Genomic DNA, 15643 nt, shown 5'->3' on the forward strand with positions numbered 1-15643 from the left:
AACGCACACAGACATCCGTGCCCTGAGTGGGATTCGAACCCACGATCCCGGCTTCCGAGCGAGCGAAGACAGTGCATGCCTTAGACCGCTCGGGAACCGTGACCGGCAATCATTTAATTTAGAACAACGTAATATTTAAGTATATGAAATTATCTGTATTTCTGTCAATGTGTAGTAGTGAAAAAACATTAGCATGAAAAGGTTGACCTGCTGCATACGAAAACAGCTTCGAAAATCCCAACCACATTAAAGACAAAAGTGAAACAACTTAAGTCTTCACCGTCCGTCATTCTCTCTAAAATAGTTGGTCGTATAAAAGTAAATGTAAAATCATTATAAGTTTCTTTGAAAGGTGCGCCGGTATGGGAGGGACTTTCCGTTAAATAAAACAAAATTAAATCCAAGGAAATTCTTGTATGTCTTCTCGAAATAACCTCCGGAGTAACGACCAAGAAACTAGTCACCGGAAAACCGGTGTTATAAAGCGTGCAGTAGTTACGGAGCCGCCTTAGCCAACATTCAAGTGTCGTAATATATCGGAGCAAAGATTTCTCACAGCCCAGCTTTTACTGCAGACTGACACAGCGATGTTAACATATGTAATGCTGAACTGGTCTTCGTCAGTTAAAGCGCACATCGGGTGACGCTAAAATGACAATAAAATGTGGTACAAATGGACGACTGTACGATTTAAAGAACACTCATACAAGCTGTGTAGAATATACTTAAAGTAAAAGTAAGTAAAAAGTAAATGTATCCCTGTAACAGGCCGTGGAGGCCCATAGGGTTGTGAGTTGTTGAGGCTCCCACATTTTCTACACAATCGGCTCATAGATGGCGGCAAGGTTGCCAGCCCTACACGCCGGCCGCCCTTTAACCCCAAGAATATTCCTGGTACTCATTTCTGTTAGAGGCTGAGTCGACTCCAGGGCCGTAGTGCGGCTGGAAGGATTAGGTCAACTGAAAAAAATTCATGACCTCATCGGGACTTCAGCCCGCGACCTCCCTGCTTGTAGCATAGTGCCTCAACCAACTACGCTACTGCGTCAGAACAGAAGTGATAACATATCTGTCTTACCTTGTCATCTGAGGGAAGATGTTTGCTGTCTACCAGAAGCTGATTCAGGTCCTTATACAAGACATTCCTGCCTGTCGTTGAGTGTGCGTTGGGTTTAGTGTTGAGGGCCGCCTCTGCAAGTTCACTCCACGACACTTTGAATACACCCGAGAACTTCTTATTTCCAGATGGAGGTCTTCTGCCACCAGACACCGACTTCTTAGGACCCGGTGGTTTGGTCCCTCGGCCATTAAGGATATCTGACTTCAAGGGTGACCCTGACTCGTGATTATCTCTCCCATTCACCACTCCAGACGACTTCAAAGATTTCCTTGTCGGGGTACGACTCCTGTTGAATTTATAAGCACCAGCTCCCACAACGCTTTCTTGAGACCCCGTTCCGTTCACGTTATTATGCAGATTTCTTATTGGTGCTGTCTTCTTATTGCGCTGGAAGTCGTTGTCGGGAGTCTTAATGTTCACGGATGAATTATCTTTGGTAACAAGTTCAGTAGGACTTTTAAAGAAAGCATTTTTGTTCATGCAATTCTTTGCTGATACCGATTTAAGCACATTCTGATCAACATTCCTGTCTTCACTTATCAATTCTTGAGAATTTTTTGACTTCAATGACGACTTCTTGACGGGCTGTGACCTTCTTACACGTTGTTCTTCCCCAGCACCAACCACCTTCACGGTAGAATCACGTGGACTGCCGGCAACATGTTCAGTGACCCTCTCATTTCGCCTCTTCCTTCTCATACTTAACCTCACACTAATCTTTTCAACGCCTTCCAACGCCAATGTCTTCACACTCTGCCTACGCAGACCTACGAAACTGTCATTCGTTAAATCTTCATCATCATTATCATTCTTTGGTGAGACACAACACATATCCTCCGCCATTTTGCCCACGTCTATTTCATCTCCATCAAAATGGCTGCTACCATGAAAGGCAGTTTTGGCTGCTGATGCTTTAGTGGGCGTCGAGTATAGCCGATGTGACGCTTTGTTAATGTGACTGTCGCAAGAAGAACATTCGTTATTTGAGTCATAACACGCTGTATCCTCGGTGATGAATAGAGACTCTGACTGACGTGCGGTTTTGGTAGCGCGTAGGGTTGAAGCGAGAGATTCCTGACCACTGTCTGTATCGCTGTAGTCTAATGAATTAGCACTACACAGGCTCCTCGACCGGTTGTGGTGGGAACAACTAGTGTTTCGATGACGATGGTGGTGATGATGATGATGCGGCTTCCTTCCTTGGTTCCGTTTCCACTTCTCAATACCACTGCCGTGATGTTCTCCTGTGCATGATTTGTGATGGTTCTGCAGAATCTGTTTCGTTTTAGGCGTTGTAATGTTACCACTGATTGACGCTGATATGTCAGGACCACCACGTAAAGAATTCTCAAAAGCGCCTAACTTTAACATTTTGTTTATGACTAGTCTTCCTGTTTACATGCGAATTTGAACGATTTTTTAACCTCCTATAAAAGCTTTGAAACCACATAGGGTGGCAAGCTAATTTGTAAGGAATAAACAGTTTACTTTGGCAATGTAGTTTAAACTCTTAACTGTTGCTTTGGCATAACGTAACAACTTATATCTCAGTCTGTTTCCTTGCACAGTGACACCCTGTATCATTGTCTTCATTCATACATAAAGAAACAATAAACAGGTCATGACCTCCTTACCGAAACAAGTAAAATTCATTATGCAATGTCTGCAATTAAAACAAAGAGAAAAGTGAGATTTTAGGTTCTCACAGCGGTGAATACGGAGAATATTTACATTATGAGATATTATGCCGTGCAGTCCGGTATAAGCTTACAGACGTTTCGGAGGAACGCACTGCCTCCATCTTCAGGATCGGGGGTAGGCGAATCAAACAACAAGCAACTAGTAAAGCTTTCATTTGCTTGCATTACTTGATCGTCTATCCTAGAAATAAATATGGTTCCTCCTAAACGTCTATAAGCCTCAATCAGTCACACGGCTTAACAATACAGAAGACAGATCTACTCAAACTGAAAACGATTTACTATTTAGTATTAAACAAGCCACTTTCTAGAGAACCCTTTAAAACTTTGCTATCAGTTCGTCAATGGACCGAGTCTTATGCAGATAATGCACCAATCACTTTCACCTCTAAGTCGCGAAGCTAGACACGCTAGGTGATTCCTGTCACAGCGCTCCTTCGGCAAGCCCCGAGGTTCTTCACGCGACAGCTCAACTCTCCTCATGCAGACGATGGCTGACCGCGTCTTGTCCGTCTTAATGTTAAATCGCAACTGACAGCAGCTGCTGTAGTGCGTGTTGCTGGAGGTAAGAGCAGCAAACGGCGGTCGGCAGGGAGCCCACGCAGCCCGCAGGACCAGATGTCGGGCCCACCTCATTCGAAGAATGTCAGTCTGTTCCACTACTTTACGAAGACAGCTTCGTGGTAAAATATTATGTAGATTTATATGTTGTTACTAGAGTAAGGTATAATCCCATACAGTGCTTAGTTTCGTAGGCTATTTAATGACGTCGTATCAACTTCAGCGGTTATTTAGCACTAAATGAGATGAAAAAATACTACGAATAGGAAAGGGTAAAGGGAAAATCTAGTTGGTCACAGCAGCCGAGCGGTCTAAGGCATGAACTGTCCATGCTCAGGGCATGGATGTTTAGTTTGTGTATGTGCGTTTTTCTGTGTTTGTGTACAGGTAGAGGCCTTGCGATGAGCTGATCACCCGCCCAAGGAGTCCTACTGAAGGTATAAGATCTAGAAAAACCGAAGTGAACGGAGAAGTTCATGGAGGTAGGCTAGGCCCACTGGGGCTGTAGTGTCAAGGGGGGGAAAAAAAGGAAACTCTGTTACTACTTCTTGACAAAATTAAGAAAGTTATCTCTTGTCCGGCTAAAACACGAAGCGGTTACTCTCCAAAGCTAAGCTTATCAGCCTTGCCAACACTCTCCGTTCTAAAACCCTATTGTTCAAATTCGGGAGTGCCGTACAGCCTAATGTATGTAAGGTGTAGGTGTATGCATGTGAGATGTAGTATGTAGCCCATGTGTAAGTAAGTATGTATGTGAGATGTACGTAGGATGTATATGTACGCGTGTGAGATATATGCATGTACAAGTATGCGTGCAAAACGCTCTGCTTATAGCGCATGCGTTCTTCGGCCCGCCATAAAAGGTAAAGTTATTTCTGTGCTTAACTAATTAAGCATTACACCATGAAGGAGTATGGGGGAGTGGATGTACAGACCCACATTTCTTAACCTCGGCACTAATTTGAGGTGAGTGGTGAGCTTCACGTCCCGGCCGTTTAGCCCCGGGGAAAGAGCAACCGGTACCCATTGGTTAGGAGGATAGGTGGGCCCCAGAGCCGTTTTGGACGACTTGGAGGAGAGAAAATTCTTGACCCTACTGGAACTCGAACTCCGACTCCTCGGTTGTCCAGCCCGTAGCTAGTCTCTATACCGACTGAGCTATCCGGGCTCCCCATTGAAACGTAAAACTTTGTATGCAAGCGAAGTTCGTCCAGCTGTCACGTCCCAGTCAAATATTTTCACTAAAAGAAATATTACCAGTAATTTACTACTGAAGTCAAGACGTTCTCGCCTTTTGTCGACAAAAATTTGTCCTTCCCCTCCTGAGAGTCAGTGTAAACACATTTCATATGTACCATGTGGCACACAGACTCTAAATGTCGGCTAAACCTTCCTGTCTGATTGTGCAGTTCGAAAAGCACGTGTGTTCAAGGTTGGGAGAAATTCGTGGGACCAAATCTTGAGGTGTTACGACCTAACCTCCTCCCAGTTCAGTAAAAATTCAAATCTAACAGAGAGATAATACTGTGATCCAGTATCAGGACAGCTTGAAAAACACGAATACCAATCACAACTGGTAAGAGTAATGCGTTAGAACGACCAAGTCAAGGAGGATGAGATTGGTAGGGTATGCAACACGCATGGGAGCGAGGAGGAATGGATATAGGGCACGGGTGGAAAAGCCGGAGGAATATAATCTACAAGTAAGATATAAACGTAGGTGGGAGAATAATATTAAAAAGAGTCATAAAGAAATAGTACGGGGTGGTATGGACTGGAATGATCTGGCTCAGGATAGGGATCTGTGGCGGCTCTTGTTAGCACGGTTATGAACCTTCAGGTTCCATATAATGCTAGGAAATTCTTGAGTAGCTGAGCGACTAGCGGCTTCTGAAGAAGGGTTCAGCTCCATGGAGTGAGTTAGAAGTCAAATGAAATTCTACGAAAGACAGAAATTAAACCGATATCGGTTTACGTTTACACACTAGTGTGTGTGTGTGTGTGTGTGTGTAATAGTGAACCATAAAGTATAGTCACGCGCTGTATCAAAGAGCCCAATAAATCCGACCATTAATCTAAAACCTGTATAGTCAGTCATTAAATCCCCTGACAATATTCATAAATGTATTCCGGAAGTGAAGGCGATTGTCTTTAATACAAATATATAATTGTGTTGTTAAGAGGTGGGGAAGTTTCTTTGATATCTGAGTTACTGGCACCACAGCGGCCGCTTTCTCTGTGATAAAAACTACACAGAATTAATGGGTATTGAACCAAAAGCTCGTGGACAGTGAGGTGTGTGTTATGACAAACTACGAACTGGTAAAGACGGGTAAAGTAGTGCGCAAAACTATTTCAATCTAAAATTCTTTGGAATATCAACGCAGGTTTTACTCAAGAGAGAGCACCGAACCACAGTCCTCAAACAGGAATGCTTTTAGAAACAGATAAAATCTGTGAACTGGCACGGATGGAGAAACAGATGGGCAGAACTAACAGCAACACTTCTGTGGACGAGCATAGCTTTCTCTACCACAAAAGGCATATACTGCGACCGAGACTTCAGCCACGATCCTCAAGAAATAATGCCTGTTGAGCCTACTGTGTTATACAGTGACGACGAACTATGAACTGACAGGAATGGATAATGAGGTTGGCATACCTAGTAATATTCCAGTCCAGCATACGCCTAACATAAAGAAAACAAAAATGTATTGAGGGCAACAGAATTTGTCTACGATTTATACGGTCGGACGAGTGAAATGCTGACAAATTAAGTGGCGGTTATGAAGAGTGGGAACTGTTCCAAATTTCGAACTTGTTTCATATGTAAAATAAATAAAAAGTAACCTATAGACCTACTATGAACAGGAATTATCACCTGTATGCCCGCGGGTACTATGGTGCTCTCCGAAGGATTTCTGGGTGCTTACAAAATTTTTAAAACATTCATAATATTTTCCACGAAAATGTTGATCTATACATCCACTCCTCCTATACGTCTCCATGGCGCAGTGCTTAATTAGTTAAGCACGGGGACAACTTTACCTTTACTTATCATACTACTTCCTGATTTTAGGGTCCAATGCAAAAATGACATTGTGGTTTTAAATGAATTTATATTTTTTATCGTGGTGTTACCGTTTTCCTAAAAGTTTATTAAAATGCAACCACATCCTGTTTGCACTGGACCCTTAAACTGTTCTCTGATGACATAAGAAAGTGGCAATCATCACTTTATGAACCGAATTTCTGCCCAATTCAGATGAGTTCTATATGTTTAGTCATGTAGATTCTAAAGGGTTCTGACGATGGTGGATGGCACACAGAATTACTGGAGTTTTGGACTTTTTCCATCGTCTGGAATTCTAGGTAATAGAGGACACGACGTTTCGGAAACTGGACGATGGAAAAAGTCCAAAACCCCAGTAATTCTATGTTTAGTCACGTTGAGCGGTAAGAAATGGGGAAGTTCTACCTGTACTTATTTAAGCATCACGCCACAATGACAAATGCGGGAGTGAATATATAACAGCAACCATTCTTAACCTCTCAGTGGATGGAGGTGAGTGGTCAGTTTCATGCCCAAGCGGCTTTACCCCGGTACCTACTGAAGGGAAGGCTGGATAGGCCCCAGAGCCGGGCCTCCACACTTTGAAGAGATGAATCTCTTGCTTCTGCCGAGAATCAAACCCCGAATTCTCGAGCGTCAAACAGGTAGCCTAGGCACTATGTAAACTGATGCCGGTGAAAGTACTGGAAAATTAAAAATGGCTTATTATTCATAAAAGCTTTCGGCATTTCACTGTTGTGAATGTTCAAATTGTGGTCTTATACTCGTAGATTGTGACACCATGTAGTGTTTTTGGTTAAGACCAGTGTTTCGGAGGAACCTACTGCCTCCAACTTCATGTAATTTCGACTCTGAAGATGGAAGTAGGTTGTTCTGAAAAAATTCTTATACCTACCTACAACACTATACGGTCACCGCCCAACATACCGAAATATTATTTGCCGTAGAGTTAAGTACTCACAACAATGGTTATGAAGAGTTCTGTCTTCTGGAACGCAACGCCGTATAGTCCGATGAAAGACGACCGACGTTTCGGAGGAGTATGTCACCTCAATTTTTAGGGTTGCCTGCTTCATGCCGGTTTCTTGCTTGTCTTAAGTCGTGAAGATTGAGGTAACACGTTCTTCCGAAATGTCGGTTTACTTTCAACGGACTACACGGCGTTATACCCCAAAAGGCAACAACGCTTTCTAATTTATTTTTCATTAAGTTTCCTTTGCGTCAAAACACTGTTTTGTAAAATGTCTTGATGTGGGAATACAGGGTACACGTAAAGCATTCCATGATATAATTATTTGAATCCGGTCTATTTTTTGGTAGGTTTACATGGTGTTCGCTCCTAAGCGGCCGACACAGAAAGAAAGGCTGATCTTCTGGCTTCAGTCCACACAAGCCATATCTGCATGACCTATCAGTGACCGGGACCAGATGCACCTTGGCTCTCCCCGTTCGAGTGTATACAGATCGGACCCCACACGGACGAAACATGCGACTTCGTCACTCTCAATAAGAATTTAACCGTTCTACATATTTTCGTGTAATCAGGTGGAACAAAAAGTATAATTTATGTGAGACCCGGGTTTCTCGTGGCGGTGTAAGGCCGTGTAGTCTAGGGCCGCGCCATAGCTCAAGCGGTTAGTCGCTGGCTTCCCACCGCGGCGGCCCGGGTTCGATCCTGGGTCTGGTCAAGTGGGATTTGTGGTGGACAAAGTGGCGCTGGGGCGGGTTTTCTCCGAGTACTTCGGTTTCCCCTGCCAATCTTCATCCCACCAATCAGCCGGGGCAGGTACAATAGGCCAATCAGTGGCCGTCGTGCCGAGTGGACCCAGTTGGACTCCACCCCCCACTAAGTGAATTTAAAAAAAATTAAAACACTGCTTTTACTATCATAATGTTGTTACCGGAATGATTATGTTAATAAAGTCATGTCTCTTGTCCTACAGGTAAATGGAGGCGACAAAATTAGCACAAGAAGAGGAAGAGCAGTTGGGATTACGTAATCAGTAAGAACACAATGATCCAAACCCAGGAGGCAAGTCCAGTCATCACGTGTTTGTCGAATACAGAATTGTTTTTATGTTAATCGTCAACAGTTAGAACATTAATTATGACTTGTCCTTGTATTAAATTGGGCTTGCGGTAGCGCAGTTGGTTAAGGCACGGTGCTAAAAACCGAAGGTCGCGGGTTCGATTTCCGATCGATCTAATCCTTCCAGTCGCACTATGGCCATGGGGTCGACTCAGCTTCTAACAGGAATGAGTACCAGGAATCTTCCTGGAGGTAAAGAGCGGCCGGCGCGTAAGGCTGACAACCTTACCGCCGCCACCTGTGAATTGATTGTCTAGAAAAGGTGGGAGCCTCTACGTCTCACAACCCTATGGGCCTTCAACGGCCTCTTACAGAGATATCTTTACCTTACCTTACCTTTTATTAATTATACCTTCATATGGCCTAAGTTCTGGACCATTCTATATAATACACTGAAATTAATAAGTTGAGTGGGACATGCAACAACTCAACACAGAGGGAAATAAATCGTATAAAATTTCTGGTTGAAAAGTTCTTCGCAAAGGACAATTTTAGAGACGAAGGAGCAGATGACTGAATAAGAGACTTATTAAAATGAACCTTAGGGAAATTGTTAATGGAGATACAAATTGGATTGAACTGGATTACGGAAGGGCGAGGTAGTGAGACATTTACATGACAGAGCTGAGACTTTCTTATAACGCGGAACCTTCTGCGCGTGCTAATATAAACTTATTATCAAGGAAGTCTTTGTGTCACGGCTTAACGATTAATGCTGTTTGTTTCATGTTCTATAGCCTGTAAAATCTTACTTTTAGGTATGTAGTGCGTAAGCAATTGTGAGCATTAATATGATAATTTTTCTATCGCCGTTTGTAACAAACTACCTTTCAGTGGCATGTATTCAGGAAATTATGCATGGAAAAAAAAGTTCATGGTGAATTACGAAGATCCTATATCCTTAGGCTTCCTATTGGAAAAATTGAGACACCGAAGATGGACAGAAATGCTGGAATTGCTACCCTAACTGTAATCAATGTAAACTTCTATGCCTAATTTTTCCTTTAAACAAACACTTCCATTATGCAACACCTCTAAAATATCCGGACAAAGTCCATCCACGCATGCGTGTATATTTCGTCTTACAACCTGGATGGAATGTGAGAAAAATAAATATTTACACACATATAAATATGTTAGATGATAAGTACCAAACATATTACACCAACATGCTCACGGTTTACTGTCACGAGTATCATCGAAGTACGAGTATAACAATTTTCGTATATTTAAGGACGCTGTATCAACTGTAGAGATTAGTGCCGAATTTAGATTAGAAAAATCATGAATGTAAAGTGAAAAGAACTGGGGAGGTGATGACAGCGAACGCTGCTCCTATTACTTGTATGGAGGAACCGAAGAAAACCATTAAGAGTGAAGGAAATTGAGCCAGGATAGCTGGTTTCCTCGTCTGGACTGAACTTTAGTTGCTGATTTAGCTGTGCTGAATAATCTAGCATGAATGCAATGAACCGAGTTGGAATCTACAGCATGGGAAACGAACAGAATCCCAATAAGTTTGGTATGGCGCTTATGAATTTCATCTTCATTAGGCACAGATCAGAAACGATTTTCGGGAAAAGTACGAGGAACATACAGAGAAAAATTTTCGATTTCACCGATATACATAACACACAGAATCTTTCACGCACGAGTTACTCGGTTAGACAAGAAGCTTCTGTTTTCATATACCCCAAAACTGTACTGACAAAAGCCTGCTACTGGATTCATTTTAATATTATCTTCCCATTGCGGCCTTTTTTTCTCCTGTTGTTTTTCCATCAAAAATTCATATTACCAATTTCACATCTTCGCATTTTTGTCCAATTCATGCCATAACAGACACCCAGAATAATGAAAACTCAAACCAGACCAATCATTTTCCACGCAGTATGTGAGATCTTAAAGGAAACTGATTCATGTATAAAGCGGTGTTTATTACAGGAAAGAATACAGTTATAACACTTAGAAACGAGGTCTGCCATTTCTCAGTCGCCTACCCTACTGCGCCTTATATGGCAAGTACGGAAGTAAAGACATGCATTACACATGAATTAAATAGCTTCAAGAAGAACTAAGAACTAGAATCGAACCAAAGACATTATAGTACGCAAGCACAAGAAGGAACGTTCAACTCCAGCTAGGAGCTACAGCTTATTGTGATTAACCTTTGTCTTCTCATTCAGCAATCCTTGCGTAGGCGTCTAGAGGCGGCTTTGGTATCTCAACTGTTAACAAGTTCGTGTAACGTCGAATGCACTGCGGGGCTAGGTTAGTCAAGATGGTAGAGCGACTAACAGACATCTTGGAAAGGGTGTGGTGAATATGACGGCAGTTAACTATCATGGAAACAGGATGAATAACTTAACAACCGTTTTGCAATAACCCAATGTGTGCGTGGGATTCGCTATAAGAATAAACAAGAAAAACAAAGGCATGTGCCTACCAGTGTAACCTACTCAGGCCATGTTCAAATGTCACAACATGTCATGTAGAGCTTTTGTCTCTCAATACAGGGGTCGCGACCCCGTAAGTCTACTTCTGGTTCTTCCCCACTCGAAGAACTATAAATGTAGCAATCACGTGTTTGCGTGTGACTACGTACAGGGCTTGGAATGGCAATCGGATTTAATGAACACTAACAGAACGTAACTATACATATCACAAATCACTGTAAACCAAACACATACATTCTTCTCACTTTGCTATGTCTTCACCAGCCGTTGCCTGATGACGGATTCCAACAATGTCCTATGCTTCCGTGCTCACGTTCAGACTGGCTGGAGACTGTCTCACAACTAATTCACTCATTCAACGAGAGAGGGAGAGAGTCACAGTTACTTCACGACTGATGGTATAACGCTAATCAGTTCCTCTTGGCGCCAAGACCCTTGAGACTCACGATCAGCGATTTTTATTTTCAACTGAACGCTTGCAGTCATAGTCCTTATGCAACATCCTCTGACATAGTTACCACTGTACTTCAAATGCTTAATTGTCCTCGGATACGACATTAGTTTCGGGGGGAACGCGGTAGCGTAGTTGGTAGAGGTGCTATGGTACAAGCCGGAAGATCGCGGGGTCAAGTCCCGATGAGGTCATTGAATTTTTTGCAACTGACCTAATCCTTCCGGCAACACTATGGCCCTGGAGTCGAATCAGCCTCTAGCAGAAATGAGTACCAGGTACTAGTTAAATAATTTTCCTGGGGAGTAAAGCGAGGCCGGCGCGAGGGCTAACAACCTTACCGCCATCTATGAGCCGATTGTCTAGATAATGTGGGACCCTCAACGTCTCACAACCCTATGGGCCTTCACGGCCTGGTAAAGGGATAGCTTTACCTTTACGTTAGTTTCTCCTTACCTTCTCCTGTACATCAGCTGCTGGTCTATGCTGATGATGTGAATCTACTGGGTGATAATGTAGATACCATAAAGAAAAGCATAGAAACTAGTAAGCAGGTTGATCTAGAAGTAAAAGCAGAGAAAACTAAGTATATGTTACTGTCTCGTCACCAAAATGCAGGGCAAAATCATGACATAAAGATAGGAAACAGAAGTTTTGAAAATGTGGCACAGTTCAGATATTTGGGAACAACGATAACAGATCGAAACCTGATTCAGGAGGAAATTCAGAGGAGATTGAACTCGGGTAATTGTTTGCTACCATTCAGTCCAGAACCTTTTGTCTTCTCGTCTGCTGTCTAAAAACATAAAAAATTAGAACATACAAAACTATTATTTTGCCTGTGGTTCTATATGGGTGTGAAACTTGGTCTCTGACATTAAAGGAGGAACATAGACTGAGGGTGTTTGAGAACAGGGTGTTGAGGAGAATATTTGGACCGAAGAGACATGAAGTGATAGGAGGTTGGAGAAAACTGTATAATGAGGAGCTTCATAACTTGTACTCTTCTTCAAGTATAATTAGAATGATCAAGTCAAGGAGGGTGTGATGGGTAGGGCATGTAGCACGAATAAGGGAGACGAGGAATGCATATAGGATATTTGTGGGAAAGCCAGAAGGAAATAGACCACAGGGAAGACCAAGGCGTACGTGGGCGGACAATATTACAATGAATCTTAGAGAGACAGGATGGGGTGGTATGGACTGGATCAATTTGGCTGAGGATAGGGACCAGTGGAGGGCTCTTGTAAACACGGTTATGAACCTTCTGGTTGTTTAAAATGCTGGGAAGTTTTTGAGGTGCTACACAACTGGCGGCTTCTCCAGAAGGGCTCAGCTCCATGAAGTTAGTTACCCTGCCTGATCAACACGCACAGATTGGCTGCCCTTGGAGTAACAGACCAACAGTGGAGACATGGAAACTGAAACTCTAACCCCAATTAAATTTCATCAATAACACAAAGTAAGCATCAAAATGGCTATCTCACTGCATTGAAAGGACAATTTGAAATCCAATTTCGCAATCGGTTGCGGCACACCGCTCAGTTATGCTGTCTTAACGTCTCAATAAGGTAAGCCACTGTCCTGTACTGCATATAAGGAAAGTTCCAAAGGAAGCACGGCTTCATTTAAACACTGCCTTATTCTCTCCTACGACGTTCCGAGGCATTAATTAAATGTTCTATTTATAGCTCGTGTATTAACTTTTGGTGGAAGCCATTACCCAATCCATTTACAAGAGGACTCGAGAGCTCGTTATATGAGAGGACCGGCTCAATATTTTATATTTGTAATTAGCAGACCAGATGATAATGGAACGAGCTGAACACGATTCCGAACAAGGAAAAATAAAATAACAATCATGTAAATTATGAAAGTGTATTGTCCTGGATATCATACTGTGTAATCTGGTGGATGGGTATCAGTATTTCGGAGATGAATACTACCTCCATGTTCAGAGTACAAATATATTAAAATTACCATGTGTAAGATTTGAAGTTTTCGTGGAGGCGACTATGAAGAATGCCGTCTTCTGTGATGTGGCCCCGTGTAAATATTGTGTAAACCGGCGTTTCGGAGGAACGTCGGGTTACACAACATCTACACGGGACCACATCACAGAAGACGGCACAAATTACTACGTCATTACAAAACAAGGATATTCACGGTATGGTTTATAGGTGTGAAAACATAACCCAGCTGCCTGGCTTAGTGACAACGCTCTGGCAACCATCACCACCACCAGCATCATCATGAATCAGACCACGCATGTGGATGTTCCGTCTGCATGACGAGTATGTCAGTCCCGCCGTCTTAACGGCGGCTACCCGGTTTGGTCATCTTTTCGGGTCTGATCTCAAAATTTTCTTCCGGAATTCGTCTGGTAGTTTAGACCAATGTTTCCAAAATGGTGTTCCGTGAAACTGCTGGGTTCCACGAAGTGACAACAAGGATTCTACATGAAAATTTCATTACAATATAGAAGAAAGTTTATAATCACATTTTTCTGTATACATAAATGTGATTTATATTTCTAATTGTGTGCAATTAAATAATATGTCGAGCTCAAATCCTTGTTACAAATTTAGTTACTACTGACATCCTTATTTATTTGTGGTCTAGTTTCTTTTTAGCTTCATACTCGTATATGTAAGAATTTAACTGTGGGTTCCGTGGCATCCGGGGTAGAGAGTGGCTACGGGCTGCATGAGTGAGGGGTTGGAGTTCGAGTCCCGGTAGGGTCAAGAATTTTCTTTTCTCCACGTCGTCCAGACCGGCTCTGGGGCCCATACAGCCGCCTCTCCAAAGGGTCCTGGGAGATTTTTCCTCGGGCATATAGCGGCAGGTCCGTGAAGCTGACCACTCACCTCCAACTAGTGCCGAGGTCAAGTAAATGTGGATCTATACAGCCACTCCCCCATACGCCTTCATGGCATAGTGCTTAATTAGTTAAGCACAGGGGCAATTGTTCCGTAACAATTTTTAATGCGAAAGGGTTTGTTCGCAAAATTAAACCGGGAAACAATGCTCCACACATGTATTTGGAAAGTGGCTTTGCGCAATGAATATAACTAAGGGGTAAATTAATTTGTTAATTAAACATCATATATAACTGCCTACATCAATGCCTGAAATTAGTAGCCAATGACTGACACCTGTAACTGTAAACGTGTCCCTGTGCTTAAGTTACCACGAAACCATGAAGACGTACGGGGGTGGAGGTATATTTCCACGCATTCTTAACCTCGGCCGTAAATGGAGATGAGTGGTAAACTTCATGCACCTCCCGTCCAATAGCGAATGCCATAAGGAACCGAGAAGTCCCTTTAGCTGCCGAGAATCGACCCATGATTCTTCGGTCGTCCACCCATAACCTAGTTCACTATACAGACTGCTGTACCTGCTATGTCCCCTGGCTCATATGTTATGTTGCAGTACACTGACACGGAAGTGGCCGTGGCATAACTTAAGGTTCTCAGATCACAATCTGAGTCACTGAGGAAAGTCACGTAATTGCTCCGCTCCGTGTACACTCATGGTCTCCCTTATATGAAAGCGACATGAACGCAAGTATAAGCAGTCTGACTTCTCAAGTTCCGTATATGGATCAAAGAATGCAAGGCCCTCTACAACAACCACGAGGGATTCCACACGCCGTTCTAAGTAACTGCTCGGAACTCTGTTAATGTACTGTAATTGCGTGGGCAGCAGAATCACTGATTGGTTAACAAGGTAATTCCGTAAGACAGTGTTATTCAACCCTTTCCATGCTACAGCACATCTTAAAGCACCCAATCACGTACGCTTACAATTCCAAAACTGTGTGTTTGGTCTAAGCATGCGTGTGGTTTACTTTACAACATATTTCAGGGCTAGAGGGCCGAATGTTATGACGACAGGATCTTGAAGGAAGCAGTACTTGCTAAATTTAAGGTACTACTCCGACATGTCTGAAGAGACCGAGGAAAATCACGAAACAATCTAAGAGCTGAGGTGTGTTGCCCAAGAATCGAACCAGGCACCTCTCAAATACGAGTATAGAGCGTAACCGCTAGACAAATTTGCACGATGTAAGGCCAATGTGTGTGTGTGTGTGTGTGTGTGCACATAGTATAAAAATGGTCATATTATTTTGAATTGTTTCATTTTTGGTCCGTTACACTATCAATCAGTTAATAGAGAGTGAGCACGTC

General features: G+C 42.8%; 1 protein-coding gene across 4 annotated transcripts in view; it reads right to left on the reverse strand.

The window, feature by feature from the left end:
- The window catches only part of LOC111862186 (unconventional myosin-XVIIIa), a 271542-nt gene that overhangs the window by 133497 nt on the left and 122402 nt on the right, over positions 1-15643 (reverse strand). Inside the window, exons 1-2 of one of the 4 annotated variants that reach the window (XM_023847378.2) lie at positions 3207-3338; positions 1079-2707 (exon numbers count right to left, since the gene is read on the reverse strand). The exons of 2 other annotated variants lie outside the window; for them this stretch is intronic. In XM_023847378.2, coding sequence (XP_023703146.1) covers positions 1079-2491 — 1413 coding nt within the window. In that variant the 5' untranslated portion in view covers positions 2492-2707; positions 3207-3338. Of the gene's footprint in view, positions 1-1078; positions 2784-3206; positions 3339-15643 lie in introns of those variants that run through there. One more of the 4 variants, XM_023847376.2, reaches the window with a different exon arrangement.

This window comes from Cryptotermes secundus, unplaced genomic scaffold (genome assembly GCF_002891405.2).
Source record: "Cryptotermes secundus unplaced genomic scaffold, Csec_1.0 scaffold1229, whole genome shotgun sequence".
Taxonomy (NCBI): domain Eukaryota; kingdom Metazoa; phylum Arthropoda; class Insecta; order Blattodea; family Kalotermitidae; genus Cryptotermes; species Cryptotermes secundus.